At 46.6% G+C, this 20127-nt stretch overlaps 3 protein-coding genes across 3 annotated transcripts in view; 2 read left to right on the forward strand and 1 right to left on the reverse strand.

The window, feature by feature from the left end:
- Positions 1-4924, forward strand: part of CCBE1 (collagen and calcium binding EGF domains 1) — a 91123-nt gene extending 86199 nt beyond the window's left edge. Inside the window, exons 7-11 of the mRNA XM_026045008.1 lie at positions 373-493; positions 2386-2525; positions 2616-2651; positions 3858-3893; positions 4637-4924. Of these exons, the coding sequence (XP_025900793.1) occupies positions 373-493; positions 2386-2525; positions 2616-2651; positions 3858-3893; positions 4637-4870 (567 nt within the window). The 3' untranslated portion in view covers positions 4871-4924. The remainder of the gene's footprint in view (positions 1-372; positions 494-2385; positions 2526-2615; positions 2652-3857; positions 3894-4636) is intronic.
- Positions 4925-9244: 4320 nt separating this feature from the next.
- MRPL17 (mitochondrial ribosomal protein L17) lies at positions 9245-9974 on the forward strand. The gene is made up of 3 exons (XM_026045010.1): positions 9245-9418; positions 9503-9571; positions 9646-9974. Exons 1-3 carry the CDS (start codon positions 9245-9247, stop codon positions 9910-9912), a joined length of 510 nt encoding a protein of 169 aa, XP_025900795.1. The 3' UTR covers positions 9913-9974.
- Positions 9975-11805: 1831 nt separating this feature from the next.
- On the reverse strand, positions 11806-17545 carry ARHGEF39 (Rho guanine nucleotide exchange factor 39). Its single transcript, XM_026044976.1, has 9 exons — positions 17399-17545; positions 16901-16995; positions 16371-16491; positions 15337-15455; positions 14486-14556; positions 13805-13933; positions 12632-12861; positions 12216-12304; positions 11806-12043 (listed from the first exon to the last, which is right to left on the reverse strand). Exons 1-9 carry the CDS (start codon positions 17543-17545, stop codon positions 12028-12030), a joined length of 1017 nt encoding a protein of 338 aa, XP_025900761.1. The 3' UTR covers positions 11806-12027.
- Between the last annotated feature and the right edge of the window lie 2582 nt (positions 17546-20127).

Below are 20127 nucleotides of genomic sequence, written 5' to 3' on the forward strand. Positions count from 1 at the left end.
CTTTCCTTTCCTTTCCTTTCCTTTCCTTTCCTTTCCTTTCCTTTCCTTTCCTTTCCTTTCCTTTCCTTTCCTTTCCTTTTTCCTTTCCTTTTTCCCTTCCTTTTTCCCTTCCTTTTTCCCTTCCTTTTTCCTTTCCTTTTTCCTTTCCTTTCCTTTTTCCTTTCCTTCTCACTGTATTGCATAGCTTGATGTAATATGAACTGCAGTCCTGACTGGGCCTTTTAAAGCTGTGTTAATATAACCATGAACACCAATAAGGATTTTACATATTTCTCCAGTATTTAAATATTTCTCCACATGAAAGCTTAATGAGGAATGCAATTTAGTCAGCTGAATGAGGGCGCTTTACGGTGGGTTTTTTTTTTCCTGCAGGTTGCTTTGCTACCAAACAATGCTGCTGATCTTAGCAAGCAGATCACTGGTGAAAAAGTACTTGCATCAAATGCATATATCCCTGGCCCTCCAGGGCAGCCCGGCCAACGAGGCCCTCCAGGTAAGATAGAGACTGGAGAGATATGAGGGGAAATACAAACAGGTCTCAATCTTCCATCAGGACAGAATTTCATGTCTTTTGTACTTTATTATATTTGTATCTGTACTTAACTTATAAAAGAAAAAATGTCTGGTCGTTATGGTCAGCTTCGGTCAACTGTCTGGTTTGTCTTAGTCTCTGTGTATTTCTTTGTATGCAAATTGTGTTTGTTCTGTAGCTATTATATTTCTTCCGTTCTCTGGGATATCTCAGCTGCTTCAGCCATCATTTCCTTTTTTTTTCCCCCGTGTTTTATGTGTCCTGAGCATTCTCCATTTCACTTCAGGAATTCCTATGACTTTAGCTCACTGCCAGAGCAGGAAAGATGCTGTTGGTTTGCGGGGGTCTGTGTCAATCATTTTATTTTTCCTCAACTACTTTTGCACTTATTTTATTTTATTTTATTTTATTTTATTTTATTTTATTTTATTTTATTTTATTTTATTTTATTTTATTTTATGTTCAGATTTGAACTCCATGCACACCTTTAGCACTTTGCTTAGCTATAGGTTGAGGCAATCAGAAGAGCACACAATCCCTAAAGCTTTAGGAGCTTTTTGCCCCTCTGCAACCTGAGACCAGAGAGGTTAAAAGACTTGCAACTTTGTTGAATGCAGAAGTGATTCCAGGTTAGCACTGAATCCAAGGAATGTTCTGGCTTTCAGGAATATTCTCAGGGAGGACTAGCTGACATTCCTTGCCAGGTTTGATTTACTATCCACTGAACTGATCCCCATTTATTCCCACTTTTGCAGTATTGCTTGTATGAGTCTCTATCTCATCTTCTTGGAGGATGAGTATCCCCAGTGGACAGTAGATGATAGGGGCAAGGCCAGTGTGGTTGGTGGTTCTGCGTGAGGCTCTGCAGCGCGCGGTGCAGCACCTCGTAATGTCTAACGGAGGCCTGTCCTGCATGTCCCATCTGGGACATTCCCCTGACCTGAGCTGTCCAAGGTACTGTAGAATTGTCCTTTCTGCCTGAAAATCATCTGTGCTGAGCTCCTCCTCCTCCTGCAATGCTGGGTATTCAAGAGGAGTCTGAGAGGTTCATCCTGGAACTTGCTTGTGCTCCTTCTGAGAATCCTTGCCATAATTATCCTGTCCTCCTGACCGTCTTTACTCTCTTTCATTTCTTATGTTCTTTGTTTGCCTTACGTATGAAGAAAAAAATGTTTTCCTCTCAGGTACTGACATCTTAAGTTTTGTTTTGTGCAAATGCTGTTTCAGGTCCCTGAATTTTTGTTTGTTTTTCATAGAGTTTTGCTTGATCTAAACATACACTTTGTTGGCTGAATGCTTCCCAAATGTAGCTTTCCCTGATGAACCAATAAACGTTGAAAATGATATGAAGTAAAACAGAAGAACAGTGATAACAGTGACATTAGCTCCTGTACTGCACAGAACTGAAGTGCAGTCCATTATAAGAAGCACTGCTTCTGTGCCAGACGTACAAATGTCTTTGACCCAGCTTTTCCACAAGTTCTCTGAAGAACTCATGTGAGATGAGTCTGAAGAACTCCTGTGAGATGAGTTCCTTTGCTGCATTATTCTCTGTGTGAAAATGAGGCATTTGTGCTTTTCTTTTCATTCCCAGCCTGAATACCTAGCCATGGAAGTGGTAGTTTTGGCGTCTTCATTACACCAGGTTCAATTGCTTTTTGAAGATGTCTTGTAGCCCCTGTGGCCCGGAGTAATGTTGTCTCAAATGACTGCTGTGTGGCTTGTGTTGTTATGGATTTGTGGTTTGGGGGTATTAAGGCAACCGGACCATTAGGTGGTTCATTAAAACCATCAATCCCCATGAAGTGTCCTGACTGCTTTACCTGGCAGGTAACCTTTGCTGTTGATTGCAGGGGCTCCAGGACCAAAAGGGAGCCAAGGAGTTCCTGGGCCTCCTGGACCTCCCGGACAGCCGGGACCTCGTGGATCAATGGGACCCATGGGACCGTCTCCAGACATATCACATATTAAGCAGGGCAGACGGGGCCCCGTGGTCAGTATTCTCCCATCCCGTTATGCACTGCACATCTGGGCTGAGCTCCACAACGTCATGTTCTTGTCAACACTTCTCTTTCTCTTGCAGGGTCCTCCGGGAGCCCCAGGGAGAGATGGTAGCAAGGTGAGGAGAGGTACTGTTTTCCACAACGTGGGCACATGTGGATGTGAAGTGCAGGCTCACTAGAGAGACCCACTATGTATTTGCCATCATTCCCTTTACCATCTTTCATTTCTTGTGCTGTGCTGAAAATGATCCCTTCGTGTCTTCCTTCGGCTATTTGGTGCTTCCCCTTTCCTCCAGTCTTGCAAACAGCCCTGACAGGATACCTGCCAAGCAGCCCCCTTTCCTTTCTGCACAGGCCTTTTGACTTTTCCATGAAGAATTCAATGCCTCAACCTATTTCATTAGACTGCTGTCTTGCAAATTCCCATTACCTGCAGCTTGCTACTGTCTGGGTGAAAATCAGAAGTGTCCTACTCTATTTTCACTAGAATCAGTGTCAGTTTCCTATGTTCCTCCCAGTATTTTTGTTCCTGCTTTACTTTTTCTATGTGTTTTCACCCACTCTCCTCACAATGGCCCACCAGAGTAGGTCTGCAAAATCTCAGCATTCCCTGTTTACTTAGCGTTTTTCCAGCAGGTGTAAGGCGTCATGTAATTGTAGCAGAGTTATTTTTTAATAATAGCTTTATTGCTTCAGACTTCTGCAAACACTGGTGCCAATATTGGGCTGGGTCTTGCCTTCCTGTTAGCAAGGAAAATGCATTTTGTACATGAAGGTAATTTTTATTTCCCTATGAAGATAACCTTTATTTCCCCGTAACTGTAAAGCACAGAGAGCAAAAGTGCCAGGATTTTGTCTCTGTTTCATTCAAAGAAACATGTTATCTATTTTGATCAGATGTCAGGTCTTACGTGAAGCTGAGAACAGTCAGGGCATACGTTTTGCAGTGCCCATAAACTTGATTACAGCAATTTGCCAGGACAGGAGTTTCAGATATGAAGGATACTGCAGTTGGGCAAAAGAAAAAAAGGAAGGGGGAAAAATAAAGTCATGACATCCAATTACAAAGAGTTTGGCCATGCAAATCCTGACTCATTCCCTAAAATGAATTGCACTTCAGGATAGGGGCTCTCAATGTGAGAGAGGCCTATAAACCTGAGAGAGACTAGGGACGACTTTCAAGGTCTTCTTTTCCTTAGCAAGCAGTGAGTGTAAGCTGAGGACTCTTGGCCTGGGGACAGTAGGAGTGTCTGCTAAGGCAAAGTGTGCTGCTTCTGTTTCCTTTAGTCACAGCGAACTAACTGAGGTGGTATTGATTACAGGGGGAGCGAGGAGCACCAGGACCAAAAGGGATACCTGTAAGTATCCTGTTTTCATCAAATCCATTTGCCTACACATCTCCTCCCTTGCAGGGTGTCACACCGAAGGGAATAAGCGTGTGTCTGCCCTACAGCAGGGGTGGGACATGATCAGAAGGCAGCAGCATGAGACCCTATGCAGAGTGCAAGTTCATACTGTCCACCCAACGCTGTCCCTGGTAGCCAGATCCCTGGAACCTTTCAAAAACCTGCCCTTAGTTTCTCTCTGGGGTCTTGGCAAGGTATTGGCTTTGAGCAAGTCAGATGGAGGTCAGTGGAAACTTACAATCCGTTTTCAAGAGAAATTGTTTAAATCTTTGCTTCTTAGAGTCTTTTCTCATTGATGGAATGGATTTTTAGCAAGGTGGGCAACAAGCTGATCTCAGTATTGAACACTGTATTTCACTATGAAGTCAGTCAGCTGAAAAGCAATAATTTACAAGATCTACCTCCTCTGTTCCTGGGGGGCTATTAAAATGCTGCTAGGGAAAAAATACAGTGAAGGAAGTGTTCAGTAACACAAGAGCCAAGCATTTAATCTCTGTCTGCCTTCTGAAGATTGTTCACTTGCCTTTTGAAGATTGCTTCCTGAGCAGGTTGACTCAAGGAGAGGTCTTTCATTTCAGGCAACCAATATGATGCCGTATTTTACTGAATTACCCCTGCAAGGGTAATTATATCAACATTTTTGAAAACCATGAGTTAAGCATGACATTACTAATGACCCTGCTTTGTGACTGCAGGGCCCGCCAGGCTCCTTTGACTTCCTGTTGCTAATGATGGCAGACATCAGAAACGACATCGCCGAGCTGCAAGAGAGAGTGTTTGGACACAGGACTCACTCATCGACGGAGGAGTTTCCGTTACCTCAGGAATTTACAAACTATCACGACACAGTAGATCTTGGTTCGGGGGAAGACTACAAACCACGGGCAGCACCCAGAGACTCCAGGATACAGAAAGCAGCCCATCCTTAGCTAGGCCTACTGAAAAAGAGCCTCTTAGAGTTGTTCCATATAAAAATGCACTGACAATGTAAAAATATATATATTTGTATATTTTCCCATTTTCTCTTTGCTTTTCCCCAACTGTGCTGCTCATACTGTAGCTTTCTCAGTTCACAGTGGCCTCCTTGCAGTAATTCCGTATCATCAAACCTGCACTCTGCATTGTGTCTAGACTACAAGGAAAGCCTTTCTGGCATATAGGGCTAGCATATTAAGCAATGCCCTAGCTAATGGGACAGACAACAGCATCTCATCTACATTTGATTAGTGTCCAAATGACCCCGTACCTAGACTCTTGCCAGAGATGGAGGGATAGCTCAACATTGTCCTTGAAAGACATCAGTACAGAAAACATAGGTCCAGAGTTACTTTATACATGCAAAAAAAAAATACATCACTGACCTCAAATTCTCACCTAGTGTCCCCAAGCTTAGGAACTGTGAAGGGTAGATACCCGATTCACAGATGAGGCCAGCAGCAGCTGAAATGTGCCCTTCTAATAAGTCTTGTCACAGCAGGGTGAAGGGGAAAATGGCCAAAACAGTGATATAAGGGCACTGCTTTTTGACCTGGAGATGATTTGGTTTTGTATTTCTACAGTGTATTATGCAAAGAGAGTCAAGATGCGTCTCACCTAAGGTACCCCTACTTCTCCCTTGGTTTTCTCCTGCTGCTCAGTGTGGGAGTGAGTCCCTTCCTCAACAGGTTCCTACTGAATACGTCGCAACAGGGATGAGCAAGAGAATGGGAAACTTATGAAGCAGGAAAAACAACCCAATTTAGTCAAGTAGTTTGAGTAAAACAGAGATCAAAGAGAGGCCTCAAGTTTGCATGAGACAAAGAGCTGCCATCGCTTTTGTTCCTCTGCCATGTGAGAGCCATCTAACTGGCATTTACCGAGCTGGAACGCAGAGCTGCAGCGTATTGGGTTGATGTTCGAGGAGCATGAGTAGGTGCAGGTCCCCACATGGCGAAACACTACACCTGGCACTTGGGTAGCTAAGGCAAGGGATGCTATATGTGTAAAGAGTGATGAAAGGAAATGCCTTTCTTTTTTTTTTTTTTTAACACTGGAAAACTGGATGTGTGAGTGGGTGATGTGTTACCGTTACTTTGGGTTTACCACAGCTGCTGAGAACTTTGCCATACTCAGAAGACAAAGACGTTAGGAGATGTTAGCATGTTAAGCACAAAATGTTTAAATACCATGTGGTATCTGTGTAGCTGCTACTTCTACAGGATGTTTAGTGCTGGGACTTGCCTGTGTTGCAACTCAAAGAAAAAAATTCTCATTTTGCCATGCTTTTCAGGACTTTCCTGTTCTAAAAAGATACACATAGGGAAAAATATTATCAAGCTCTTTCCAGATCCTTTATACAGGTTTGAATTTCCTTCCATGTTCTCTGAGAAGACAGTTGTTATAATCCCTGTGCTGCTAGTACAGGTGATGTTGTATACACAGGTGGCTATTCTAGACCCATAGTATTTTTGTATAGTATCTGAAGAGTTCATTCCTGTTCCACAGCTCCACGCTGTCCGTATGCCACAAGCAAGGGCATTAGTTTTAAGAATATTAATGACTTTTTTTCCCTCTTCACACTATATGTATATCCATACAAAAAATGTAATGTATAAATCAGTGGTAGGTGACAGCTTAGGAAAAATGAGTGTTCTCACCCTGTGGTGTTTGGGTTTCCTTTCTGTGAGGAGCATTTTCAGCAGCTGCAGATCCAAGTAAACCCCATTGCAGATCCAGGCAATGGATCAGTGAGATTTAGGTAGAAACTTGTAACCAAAAAGGGATGGTCTCATGGGAGCAGAATGAAACTAGCTGTAGGACTAGCAGGTCTATTTTCTTATTTCCAAACAGGTAATTGGGTATAAATGACACAGCTCATCAATATGCAATTTTAAGTATATTTGTCAAATGCCATATTATGTATACGCTTACTCTCCTGCATGTTACCCTCCCCAACACCTGCTGGATCAGGTTGATTTCTACTACAGAATTAATAACTGCAGTTTCTTGAACAATATCTAATAAGTTAAGAGTCACTTCCTACATAGCAAGTAAATTTTATCCCCGCTATCCCCTACCCACAAGGAACAACTGTCCTTAAAAAAGAAAAAAACAAAAAGGAAAAAACTGTCACTTGCTTTAGTTCTAAGCTGTTTTTTTCCAAATGTAAACACTAAATCAGATGCTTATACAATTAGATCACCAAATTTGGGAGAGTGAGGAGGGAGAATGCCCTGTTATGCAGAAATATCCACAGAAATGAAATTTTGACACTGAACCTGAAGGGGAGAAAAAAATATGTATGCCTCAAGGTGAAGAAAAAAAAAAAAAAAAGTCCTAGAGAGTCACAAACATCAACGAGGGCACATATGTAAGTGCCTCCTAAAAGTGGAGCTCAGCATCCTCCCTTTCCAGAATCTGCATCATGATTTTTTTACAGCCTGGAGCTGAGTTTCCAAAAGCAATGCTTCCTCCGCCAGAGAGGATGACATGGAAGGGGAGGATGGAAACCTGCTGGATTTTGTCCCTGTGCTTTCCCTCCCTCTGTCCATAGACTCCCAGCAGCTGGGGGCTCAGTTCCAGCGGTGGGGATACAACAGCAAGGACAAGGCCACTGCAGGGAACACGGGAATTCCTCCGGCAGGGAGAATCCCTTTGGAGCACAGGCAGTTGGGAAGGTTCAGCCTTCTGCCCACGTGGAGATCTTTGTACAGACCTTTCTTATTTTATATCTGAATAACCATATGATAACTGTCATAATACAAAGATTGTATCAGAAACTGTTTTATTAAGGTATCATCTTCTACAGAAACACACACAAACTCTCAGAAAATCTTCTTCACACTAAAAATTTTACAAATCCAGACCAGGTTAAATGCTTCCAATTTTGAGCATGGTTACTGGGGAGAGGGGAAAGCCATTAGCTTGTAAGTTATTTATTACCCTATGGCTCCAAAATGACATTAAATCTCCAAATAAGATTATAAAAACATGTACACTCATGTCTAGTTTTATTGCTAGGCTCATGCACATGACAACTTTTGTTTCATATAGTTAAATACTATGTATAATTTTATTAGAAAGAGAGATTATTTTGATGTTAAGACATCGTTATAAGCAGAAGGATAATAAAGAGTTTGTTATTTTATTAATATTGGAAATATATTTAACAGAAACATTTGCAAAAGTGCATAATGCTAGGAAAATGGTGATTGTTTGTGGGTTTAAAAAAATTGAAAGCTGGGAAAATTTCTTTCAACACTGTGCCAAGTACATACAGGATTAGTCTTTCTTGCAAAACTGAAATACTGACACAAAAGAATTCCTTTATGGTCAGATTAAAACGGGAAAAGGAAAGGAAAATTGATTATAAATGGAGAGAAGGTAATCCCTGCAGTTATTGTTGGTATCACAGCTTGAATAACCTTTCTTTTCTCCAAGTATTTCAGAGTTAATATGTTAAACCCCAGTGAAGCAGCGGAAGATGGGGGTGGGATCCAAGAATTTGTTCTTAATTTCACATAAAAGTCAGTATGTTTGTTGCTATCTCACATTCCAATAGCTATACTTTTCACTTTATTTATATAAGTATATGAAATACTAAAATGTGTACAAAATGACTGTGATTTTATGATGTATTCCTAATAACAAAGATATTTTTCTTATGCTGCTGGTAGTCACTTTTGTTAAGTAAGACGTGTCCTGAAACACGGGAATGTTGCTTGGAAGCAGGAGGAAACCTCCACCCAGTATCTTTTAACACTGTCCTCGGATCAGAACCACACAGGGTGGGATGGCGGGGTTGGATCAGAACCACACACGGCCCAGGGTGGGATGGCAGGGACAGGAATTACTGCAGAATATGCCGTGTCCCTGTGGAAATCAGGTGCTCATGCCCTTCTGGGGCTATGGTGGCGGTACCAACACTGGCTGAGCACAACAGGACCCTGCTCCTGGTGACTTCCCCACACAACTTTGGGATGAGATGTGTGGCGTGAGGCTCCCTTGATATCCTGTCACTGAGACAGAGAAGTGACAGAAAGAGATCTGGCAGCCATTGCCCGGCCTCGAGGCCATCGCCTCAGCCCGCGCCCACAGAAATGGCTCCTGAGGGTGGTATCCGCCGACGCGCCCGCCATGGCGCCAGCGGCGGGAAATGGCGCCCGGCCGGGCACTGAACTACAGCTCCCGGCATGCCTCGCGGTACCCTCCCCCAGAACTACAACTCCCGACATCCCCCGCGGCGGGCCTGCAGTGCCGCTGCGCCGCGCGGGGGCTGCCGGGAGGAGGGCGCTCCCGTGGTGCCGCGCGGCGGCGGCGGCGGGATGCGGCTCTCGGTGGCGGCCGCCATCTCGCACGGGCGCGTGTACCGGCGCCTGGGCCCGGGCCCCCGCTATCGCCTCGACCTGCTGCGCAACCTGGTCACGGCGCTGGTGCGGCACGAGCGCATCGAGGCGCCGTGGGCGCGCGCCGACGAGATGCGCGGCTACGTGGAGCGGGTGAGCGGCGGCGGGGCGGGGCGGGGCGGGGGGGACCGGGCCCGGCCTCGGCTCGCGCCTCCTCACGGCTCCGTCTCCCCGCAGCTCATCGACTACGCCAAGCGGGGCGACAGCGACGAGCAGGCCATGCGCATGGCGGACTTCTGGCTGACGGTAAGTAGGGAGCAGGGCCTGCCCAGCGCCGGCGCTGGCGGCGGCAGTACCGGGGCTGCGCTTGCCGCCCGCAGGAGAAGGACCTCATCCACAAGCTGTTCAAGGTGCTGGCGCCGCGCTACCAGCCGCACCCCGGCAAGTACACGCGCATGCTGCAGATCCCCAACCGCGACAGCCTCGACCGCGCCAAGATGGCCGTCATCGAGCTCAAGGGCAACCCCTTCCCGCCGCTCATCCGCCCGCAGCCCGACAGCGAGAGGACGCTGCTCAACCAGCTCCTCAAGGGCTACCGGGAGGACGTGAAGCGGGCCGCGCGCGCCCCCGAGGGCACCGCCGTGTAGGGCCCCGTCCGCTTCGCCAAGGAGGCCTCAGGCAAGTGCGGGGATGGCGCTTGGCGTGAGCCACCCGTGTGCGAGGCTGCAGGGGCAGCCCACGCCGTCCTGGAGCACAGGGATGGAAGGTGCCCCGGGGGGATCAGTGTTGATCCTGGGCCTTGGATTATTCTAACTGTGCCACAAGCTCAAGGTTTACTTCTTCCTTCCTGTGTTTCAATAGCAGTTCAGCGAGAGAAGGAAATCAAGCTGAGAGATTAGTACTCTTTGTGTAAATAAACGCTCTTCAGAAATGAGATTGACACTGTTCTGTTTACGTTCTTGTATACATTGTGCGGTAGTCATTTATTACAACCGAAACCTTGATGTGTTTGTGTATCTCCCTGCCTGAGCTGCTCAGCCGTTATTAGAAGCCAGTGTGCAGACATTCAGAGCTGGGCATTTATTGGCACGTTAGGCTAGTTTTGTTGCTCCAGAAGAATAATGAACGTAAATCAGAGAGGTAGCGCTGAGGTAGGCTTTCAAGGGGGCAACACCCAAGGGAATTGTGTTGTAATTAGGAGACAACAGAGGCAAGGGTAGTAGTTGTCACTCTTGACTTGAGACTGAGCTGTGGAGGTTCAAGAAACCTCCGTGGTGTGCCCTTAACATAAAAGAGAGGCTGGCTGTGCTGTCCCAGCAGGTACGGGGCTGTCTGGGCAGTGTCGCCCTTGATTTGTACTTGAAAGCTCCCTCCCGGGTCCCAGGCTGAGGTGACTGAGTATGATAGTGCCTGTATGTCACTCTTGTTGAGTGTGTAACAAGATGTGACCTGTATAGAAGGCAAGATTTAATGATGCTAGAGAACTTGCACTTTGGTAGTGCTGTGTTCTGGATTCTTATTTTGTAGGGCATCACCTCTGTGTTCCCCCTGATAGTTCCAGTGAGAAGTTAAGGATGCACAGTGAAGTTTGGCAGAAGAAGGGGAAGGGAAAGGGATTACTACCAAAACATTAACATCTCGAAGAGAGAGAGAGTGCACTTCTATTGACCATGAAGTGGTACAGCTTGTAGAAGATGACCTAACGTCTTGTTTAAAGTCATTTTTCCATACAGCAGAAGAGATGTACAAAACTGCTGCTGCTGTGTAACTTGGACATTATGTTTTCTATTTTTTTTTAACTTGAATACATTTTTTACCCTGGTAAACTGATATCCAGTGCATTATCAGCAAGCTGATGAGTCAGTATGCCGAGCTTAGCCCTCAGGGGATGGTTGTTGTGATGTGAGCAGAGATGCTGCCCCAGCTTTTCCTGGTGGAGTTTTGCTGTGATAGTGATCCTACAGACTTTGAAGGCAGAGGACAGTGCTTTCACCTGCAGTCTCTTAGAATTCAGAGCAAAAACCTGAACCCGTGTTCAGCTGCGTTACCATGAGTGCGGTATCTACCAATTTGTTTATTTTATTTGCTCAGCAAAGCAGCTTTTCTGTGGGATTAATGAAAAAACTGACAGGTAAGGCCTTAAACAGGGAGGTTTAAACATCACTCATCTGTCACATGCTTAGAAGAGAAGGGATAGTGATTGACAAACTTTTGATATAAGATTGAAAGCTATGATCATTAAAGAAAAAAATTCCTCAGGGAATAATTAGCTTCGTGTGGCACTGGCTCTGTAACACTGGCTGAACATAGATATGCCTGTGTTGGTGTTACCTAAAACATCTCATTTGTTTCAGCCAGAGGCAAGAGAAGGCAGACATACAAGTTTGTGTGGAAATACAAGTGTGAAAACACCAGTTTAGAAAGACAATTGGATAAAAAATGTTTAATGAGGAAAAGCAAACTAGAGCCTCTTCTAGTTGTCCTTAATAACTCAAGGAAGAAAAGTGTAAAAAAGCTAAAACCTTCTAATCTATGGGAAAAGTCTGGATAAAAATTCTTAATATACAGATTCTTATTGTGCATATGGGTTTTTTTGATATGTGTGTTGAGATCAGAACAGCTGACGAAGCCCTCAGTTTCACGAGCACCGTGCATAGTCCCTCTGAATGCAGTTGTTCTGCTACAGGTAGCAGTTTGTAAGGCTGCAGAGGCTTCACCATGAGGGGAGGACGTCCTGTTGGATTGTCATGTACTCCAGTGGGTCAGGCTTTCAGCTGCCTGTAGAGAAAAGCAAAAGAAAAAGTCACAGCACATGAAGCCCATTCCCTTGCATTCTGGCTGTCAGGTCTTCATGAGCCTTACAGCTGCGATACGTGCAGCTGTACAGGTCCATGAGATCCCTTTTGTGCTCTGCCCCATTCCCTCAGTGTTTCCAGGGAGGAAGGCTCACCTGACTGCAGCTTTGAGGCTCTGATACCAGTCATTAATATCTTGTTGATCGGTGGACATCAACAAAAGTGTCTTGTGTGGAAAGGAAAGCTGGAAGAGAAGCAGAATCTGGTACCAAGCCTCACCGAGGTGGCAACTCCAACACAAGGCAGGACATGCCCACTGACCTCCCAACTCAGCCCTGCGTGCAATTTCCACTATTTTTTCCCTTAGTAAAATGAAGAGTGGTGCTAGGGGAAAGCAGAGGCCGGACAGTACAAAGGCAGTGCCAAGCCTGTCTTACTGCAGACCTCCCTGCTACAGGTGACAGTTCCTTTGGGTTCCTATGCTTAATAGGATGCTTGAAAGTGGCCCATATCAGCCTCTATGTGCTTTGAGGTTTTTTTAATGCATTGTTTTTGCCTCCCAAAGACTTACACTGAGAAGCCCTCCCTGGCTCTGTGTGTGGCCGAACACTTTCTCCACAGTGCACTCCTGAAGTGGATAGACAGCCTGGCACGTGAATTTGTTCGAGTTTAACAAGTGCAGCGGATGGCAGGGCCTCGTTGCAATAAGGATATCAGAAAAAAGAAAGAACATCCTGGGCTTCAGTTCTTCTCCCTTTGAAGGCACCACCAACAACCAGCCTTCCCGGATATACCAGCGCCCTGAGTGTGCAAGGGAAACAGACAGTCGTCAATTACTGTTCAAAAATGCATTACAGCACTATAGAAATCTTGCTTTCTACCTTCACCCAACAATGTACATGCATTGCAACAATCACATTCAGGTGCTGGAGCTGTGTCTTAGAGACCCTAAAACAGAGCGACGTCGATGCTCTTCTCCAAGTGACCATTTCACAAGGGTCCAGGCTGGACATGTTTCTCACAGTGTAACTGTGAGTTACAAATTCCAGGTTACAAATTGTAACTGTTCCAAGCGTGTTCCAAATTACAGAGCTGTAACTTGGAACTTGCTCTTGGGCTGGAGAACACAGCCACACAAGAGAAACCTGTTATCTGGGGAGATGATCTTGCATGCCAGTGACTGCCACCGTATACATCTCGCTATCAATTCAAATACTCCCATTTGTGGCACTGTTAAACCAGACGGATATAAAAGATTCTTATTATGCATGATGTGGTTCATGCAGCTTAAAACAACAGTGACCCCTTCAAACTCAAAAAGGGTATGTGGGTCCTGCCTGGAGAGGGAGAACGCTGCTAGTTGCATTCTTCCTAAATCCAGGAAAAATTGAGTCTTTTTCTCAACTTTCACCTCACACTTGCTTTCCTGACTTCCTTGGACTCCTTAGTAACTGACTTTGAGCTACATGTCATCAACTCCTACTTGCAGGTCAGGCAATTAAGCGGCTGCTTATTCTTGCCAAAAGACTTTTTAATTATTTGTTTTGCATTTTAAAAGTGTCCAGGTAAGTAATTACTAGTTATATTCTACATTACTAATGACTTGCTACAATCCTTCACTATCTATCTGGAATTTGGGCAGAGAGAGGAACACAAGTTAATATGAATTGGTCAGACGTGAAGACAAATCTACTTCCAGGTACCTCAGTTTAACAGAAAAAGCAGAGCTGTTGGTAAGACCCACCTGGTGCCAGCACCTTGGTCTTCTGCCCTTTGAGCAGTTTCTGAACTCGAAGTAGTTGCAGGGAGTTCTCTCTCTTACGAGTGACGTCTTGGACCCATCGAGATACCTCAGAAACACACTTCACAGCCTCTGAAATTACAGCAGCATATTCTTACATGCTATTCTTCATCTATCTTGATGTGAAAAGAAAGGTGAAACTGCGAAATGACTGTTTTAAGCCAAGTATCAGCAATGAAGCTGCTCATTAATTTCAGCAGGACATAATAGACTTCCAGAGGCCCCTTGCAACCAATGGTTCTAAAAAGACATATGTTTGCCAGTGAGATATCAGACAAAAGATTTTCTGAATCTGAAGGAAAAAATAATTGCCCCACTGCAAGTGATGTTGACTGCTGATAGATGATGAAGGGCCTAGGAAAAATGGAAGGAAATGACCAACAGAGCACTCGTTTTTGGGATGTAACCTCTAGAGCCTCTCCCCTGCCTGGTGCTCTCCGTTGCTATTTCCTGTACCTGCCTGCTGGGATATAGCTCTGGATCAAATGGTGATAGGAAACAGTAATGCCCTAAAACCTCAGACAGAAAAGGGCTTTTTTTTTCCCTGTGGAAAGCAGGCAGCAGCTTAGAATCAGCAAGGAGTTTAACTGATGAAGGTACCAGCATTTACCGGGAGGAACATACTTGCAAGTTTCTGGTGCTCCGTGTTGTCTGGGCTCGTGTTCTCCAGCAGGTCTCTGAGAAAGTGTTTGTACCTAGGACGAAGGAGTAGTTTTATTTCATAAAGAGACACCAGAAAGAGCAGTTTGCGAAAGATGATGATTTTTTTTTTTTCCAGGCTATTCAATCTGAACCTGAAGGACCCAGTCACCCCTGATTTCAGCCCTGTTATCCTCAAGGTATCTAATAAACTGCCTCCCCTTTTTCATATGTCTATCGCATTATGTTCTTCATGTGAGAACGGCGCCTTCTAAAGGTGGTCTCTAACCTACCTGCTTTCATCAAGAGCCTATCCTCACATTCCTGCATCCTGGACAACAGACCAGCTCTGCCATTTTCTGGACATGTGGTTCACTAACTATATAACTGATATATTTATTATATATAGTTTTGAAGACCCTTTGCTGCAATCCCCTTGCCACACAGAAGCCAGAACCAAGACAAAACCAGTGTGCGTCTAGAAAGAAAAATAAGAGCCAGGAATTTTCCAAACAGATCTAATCCTCCAATTTACAGCAATGTCTTTGTGATTGTTTTATATGGGCAGGGAACATATGATATTAGTGCTTCCATTGAGAAATAAAAACCCAATAGTTCAGAGAGTTTTGTCCATTACTGAAGACATTTTTATGTGAATGTTGAACTACGAGAATTTTATGAACCTATTCAACGTAGATAGTTGTTTCTGTCATCTCTTGTGGTTTCCAAATATATGAAGTTAACTTCACTGCTAAATATGAAAATGAAATGAGTGCATTCAAAGAACTGCGCTGCAGAGCTGCGGTGATGAGGAGCACTCGGATTTGCCTACTCACTGGTGCAACCTCTGCAGGGGCAAAGGAAGCAGATCCTCCAGCTTCCTCCCTTGAAACTGAGGTCGGGACTCCTGGAGTTTCTTAAAGTGTCGAAACGACTTGTTCTTCCTCAGCTGCTCCTGCATGGGACAGAGCACAGAGCTTGAGACCGCGGCAAAAAATAAGCACAGGCTTTAGTGCTCTGTGCCAGAACTTAGAAAGTGGAACTGCAGTCCTAAACAGCAGCACCAGCTACAGCTTTTGTGGCCATGGACAAACTGTTTCCTTTCTCCTAACCACTGTTTTCCCCAAGGGAAATGTTAGTGACATCCGCTGCTCGTGTACAGCAATATGAAGCTAGTTTACATCACACATAGAAGCAAAGAGGAAAGGAAGGGTAGTTTACACAGAGAAAAAGCAGAGAGTCCATCAGTGGCTTTTATCACTCTTCTCAAAGCAACAAAGCAACACGACTTTGTGCTTTTATTACTTCAAAGCAAGAACCCAAACTGGCTTACTTTTCTTGTTTTTCACATCAAAAATGAATGTGTATGAATACAAGCAGAAAAATATTCTAATATTTCCTACAGCTGAGAACAAGCTCTGACGAACTTGTAGTCAGGTGGTATGCATTCCAGGTAGAGTTTTCAGGAGCTCAAAATATATCCTTCCGAAATCTCTTGGAAGACAGAGCATCTGAAGAGGATGGTGGAAACGGGTGAAGGAAAAAATAAGCAGGAAGGGAGGGAAAGTATTTTTTTTCTATTGTAGAAAAGAATAAAAAATGGGGGAAAGAGAAAAGGATATTACATTGGAGCCGTTAGTAAAGCTCTGCTCCCCTCAAAAAAAAAAAAAAAATCCTGGAAAAAACGAGCACCAAAAATTTGAAACTTTCAAGTGCTTTCATCATGACAGAAAGAGTTGAGAATGGCAGCAGCACAAAAAGAGGAAGAAAACTGATCACTCCAGAAACAGAAGCAAGAGAAAGGGAAGAATGTGGCTGTTCTGGAAATAGAAAGGGGAAGGAAAGAGAACAGGACACAGGAAACGTTTACCTTCAAGGCTTTATCTGCCTGCTCCAAATTCTCAGAATAGTGGCCATAAAGCTCCAGCTTCTGACATAAGTTTTCCAGTCCTAGTTCCAAATTCCCTCTTTCCAGGTGAAGTGAGAAAACCCTGCACATGGGAGGAAAGAAAACGATGGAGGGATGCGTCACTTACCGCATTTTCCCAGTTCCCCATGGTTAACTCCTACCCTGAATTGTCAGGCAACACCTCCCATCCAGTTTCCATCCAGAGTGTATACATAATGTACGTAATGTTACCCACAGAAAGTCTTCCTTTCAAAAACGTACTGATTAACTGAGTTTAAAAGTCACTGTCCAGACAGCAACTGGGTATCCAAACGTGTGGATGGAAACGAGCAGTTACCTGGTACATCTCCGAGTGCCACCAAGGCTCAGAGCAGGGCTAGGCGTGCATGCCTGCTTCACAAGGTGCTAGGTTTACTTCCCAAAATCTTCTTTCCTCATGAGTATAGAATCCTCCCACGTAATTACAGGAACTGTATCAGAAGTTCACTTACTGGCTGGCCGAGTATATGGATTCTAGGGGTCCAAATATGGTTTCCAGCACAGCAGGCTTGAGCGTCCCTTTGGCCTTTAAAATTGTCACGAAGAACTAAGTAGGAAAAAGAGAACTTATCAAAGAGTTAACACCGCTCTGCAGTATTGACTGGGTCCGTTTCACTGTTCCTCAAGGCACTTGTGTTTGACCACGTTTGTTCTCTCTCTTGGTCTCCTCTGTGTCCCTCTGTTCCACAGATCTCAGGTGTCTTGAGCCATGTGCCCCATACACCCCCAGCTTTGTGACTTATGTCTGCATATGGACAAAAGCCAAGGGGCCAATAAAACACAAGCCATCAGATGTCACAGAGGAGGGAAAAATACCTTTCAACCCAGCAGCGTGAAAAGTGGGGACACGTCCCACGCCACAGACGCATCAGATTGTGCCCTGCGACACATCCCCATGAGGAGCTGCTGCCCCGTATCTATCCCATACCTGACGGAGCCGGAATACTCACGGTGAGCACCAGGTCCAGCTGCTCGAGGTACCTGTGCTCGCTTTGCAGCAGCTCCTTGGCCGCCCGGCTGCGCTTCCTGCCCCACCGGGCCCTCTGCTCTCCCACGGGATTTACCGCAGCCGTTACCACGCGGGCTGAGTCGCCCATGGCAGACACGGTGCAGAGACGTACCCTGAGGAGCCAAGAGAGACCGACACGTGACGAATGCAAGACCCGCATGGAGCTACACGTCCACGCGTTGCTGCGGGAGGAGGAGCTCAGTTAGCAGCTTCCCCGTGCGCTCCGGCCTGCGGGCACAGGGCCCTGCTCCAGCCGGAGGAGCCGCGTTCGGGAGCTCAGGCTCTGCACGCGAGAGGAACCCCACGTTGCAGCAGGGCTGTGAGCAAATCCCAAGCACTCAACCCCACACGCGTCTTCTAGCCCACAGGCCGCTGCCTCCTCTGCCTTGCCTAATTCTTCATGCAACAGTCTCATTAAAAACTCCAGGAAGTTAGTGGGTGGACGCAGAAAATAGAAGTAGAAACCAGCCATAGGATTTCTCTGGGGAGAGACACAGAGATCTTGGGCGCTTTTCCCAGAGCTTCTCTGAGAATTTGGTGATTTTTCTGATGGTAGTTTATGGTCTCAGAGATGAGGAAGACTGAAAACTGCTGTGAATCTCACAGTCCTTGTCAACTGGCTTCTGGCTAACTGGCTGCTGCAACAAGGGGGTCGTGGGTTTGTTATGTGTGGAAAAAAGATTGTTTCCAGAGGAAGAGCCTCTGGTTAACAGTTGGTTAAATATCCCCTGCAAAGGGTCTGGCTCCCGTAGGGATGGGCTGTACTCCTGCAGAAAGGGGAGGGAACTTTTCAGATACAGTCTGCCCTCCACAGACATTTCAGGCACCCGCATGTAAGCCGTGTAGCACCCAAAAGGTCAACATCTTGAGCCAAAATACAACAGAAATCAGGGGAAACACTAAGAGACAGTCACTTGACGGGCTAGCAAAAGTCTGGGTAGCTGAAGGGACACAGGCAAGGCTTTAAAGCAGCAAGAGTTTCTCCAGAGGTTTATTCCCACAGCCATCAGGAAACAAGTTTGCCAGTCTAATAGGGCAGACGTGAAGTCTCGTTTAGCCAGAGAGATCAATACAGATAAAGCTGATAACAGATAAGCAAGAGCTCAGCACCAGTGTGAAGTCACAGAGTGCTCACAAATAGGGCCAAAATAACCACTCTTAGAGTATTTTTAGCCCGGGGAGGCTGTTGTCGTGATTGTGGACCCTTTACCACCTTCGGCATAAAATACTTCATGTAGAGATGACACGAGCAGGTCAGCTTGCTGCTTTCCAGGCACAGAACAGAAGCTAGGATTATACTTTATCTGTACAGTTAGCTGCTCTGCGATCTGATAGAAACACTGCCTGTGACATTGCTAGGGTTTCTTCTTAATATTTTAATAGTCTTAAAAAAAAAAAAAAACTCTCTTTATTGCCTTAGCCCAACCACCCCTGATATCTCTCTGCAGCGCAGCAGGTCAGTGCTAAGGGCCACGTGCCTCGCACCAAACCCTGTCTCCAAAGACAGTGACATTTCCAGGGGCTTTCAGCCACGTGCTCCATTCCCTGACTGTCGTATCCCAACCAGGCGGAAACCAGTGGGGCTTTTAAGGCCAAAACGGGTCAAAGAGCCCTGGAGGACAATGGACACGCAGCTGGGCTCCGGGTGTGCGGAGCAGAGGGCAGATTCCTGGCTGGGCTCGCGGGGTCCTTTGATTTGGGCCCCTGCGGCGAGCAGTTGGTAGCACACACATGTGCTGAGTGTGCAGGGCCTCTGCAGAGGTCCCATTATTTGGGCTGTCTCCAAAGTAGGGCAGCGTGTCCATCAGGGCACCCACGCAAGCCTGAGGGGACGTTGCTCCATGTCCTCCTCCACTTCCCCATTTTCACACGTTTTGACTGTCACCTTCTCCCCTCTGCCATTCATCCTCCCCGCGAAGGAGACGGAAACCTGGGGCACGCGAGGAGGAGCTGCAGGAAGGGCAGCACACGGCCCGGGCACCCCAGGCCCGGCGGCTTGGAGCCCTGGGCCACTCTGCCCTCCAAGGAGCGGCAGCCTGAGCCCCACGGGCCTCTGCCCCACAGCGGCGCCGCTATCCGCAGCCTCCTCCTGCTTTTGTTTAAAACCAGCGCCTCCCTTTTCCCGCCTGCGGTGCTGGGCACAGCCACCTCCCACTCCGCACAGCCGCTGGGTGCTGCCGCGGGTGCCCACGGGGCCAGCAGGCCTCGACTGGACTCGCAGGAGCCCGGGGCACAACCAGGTGCCCTAGACCCGAGGTCTCGGCCCCACGACCTGCTTCCCTCCGGCTCCCGGGCAGCGCAGGGGGCTCAGACCCACGGCAGCCGTCTCTCCTAGCAGGGTTGAGGAGCAGCCTGCTGCCCCACAGCTCAGCCCGCCTGCTCCCCACAGCTCCTACCTGCCAGCCCCACAGCAACTGCTGCCCCACAGCTCCTGCCTGCCAGCCCCACAGTGACTGCTGCCCCACAGCCTGTGCCCTGCAGCACCCACCGCATCTTCCCACCAAACCCACATCACCCCCTGCCCCACTGACCAACCTGTCACCCTATAGCATCCACTGCCTGACAGCACCCGCTTTCTGGACGCACAGCACCCATCACCCCATAGCCCGGCCTACTGCCCCACAGCCCGACCCAGCGCCCCGCAGCACCCGCCGCCCCACACCCCCCGCC

Source organism: Nothoprocta perdicaria, unplaced genomic scaffold (assembly GCF_003342845.1).
Source record: "Nothoprocta perdicaria isolate Ctin4 unplaced genomic scaffold, notPer1 scaffold_393, whole genome shotgun sequence".
NCBI classification, from domain to species: domain Eukaryota; kingdom Metazoa; phylum Chordata; class Aves; order Tinamiformes; family Tinamidae; genus Nothoprocta; species Nothoprocta perdicaria.

Bases quoted from the DNA above. Each gene is read 5' to 3' on its own strand.
- ARHGEF39 (XM_026044976.1), bottom strand. From the start codon at position 17,545: ATGGGCGACTCAGCCCGCGTGGTAACGGCTGCGGTAAATCCCGTGGGA. The intron at 14,557-15,336 runs GTGAGTAGGCAA...CCTTCGTCCTAG, and splicing joins CCCCTGCAGAGGTTGCACCA to GTACAAACACTTTCTCAGAG. The intron at 12,862-13,804 runs GTGGGTCTTACC...TTGCACACTCAG, and splicing joins GACCAAGGTGCTGGCACCAG to GGCGCTGGTATATCCGGGAA.
- MRPL17 (XM_026045010.1), top strand. From the start codon at position 9,245: ATGCGGCTCTCGGTGGCGGCCGCCATCTCGCACGGGCGCGTGTACCGG. The intron at 9,419-9,502 runs GTGAGCGGCGGC...GTCTCCCCGCAG, and splicing joins TGCGCGGCTACGTGGAGCGG to CTCATCGACTACGCCAAGCG. The intron at 9,572-9,645 runs GTAAGTAGGGAG...TGCCGCCCGCAG, and splicing joins TGGCGGACTTCTGGCTGACG to GAGAAGGACCTCATCCACAA.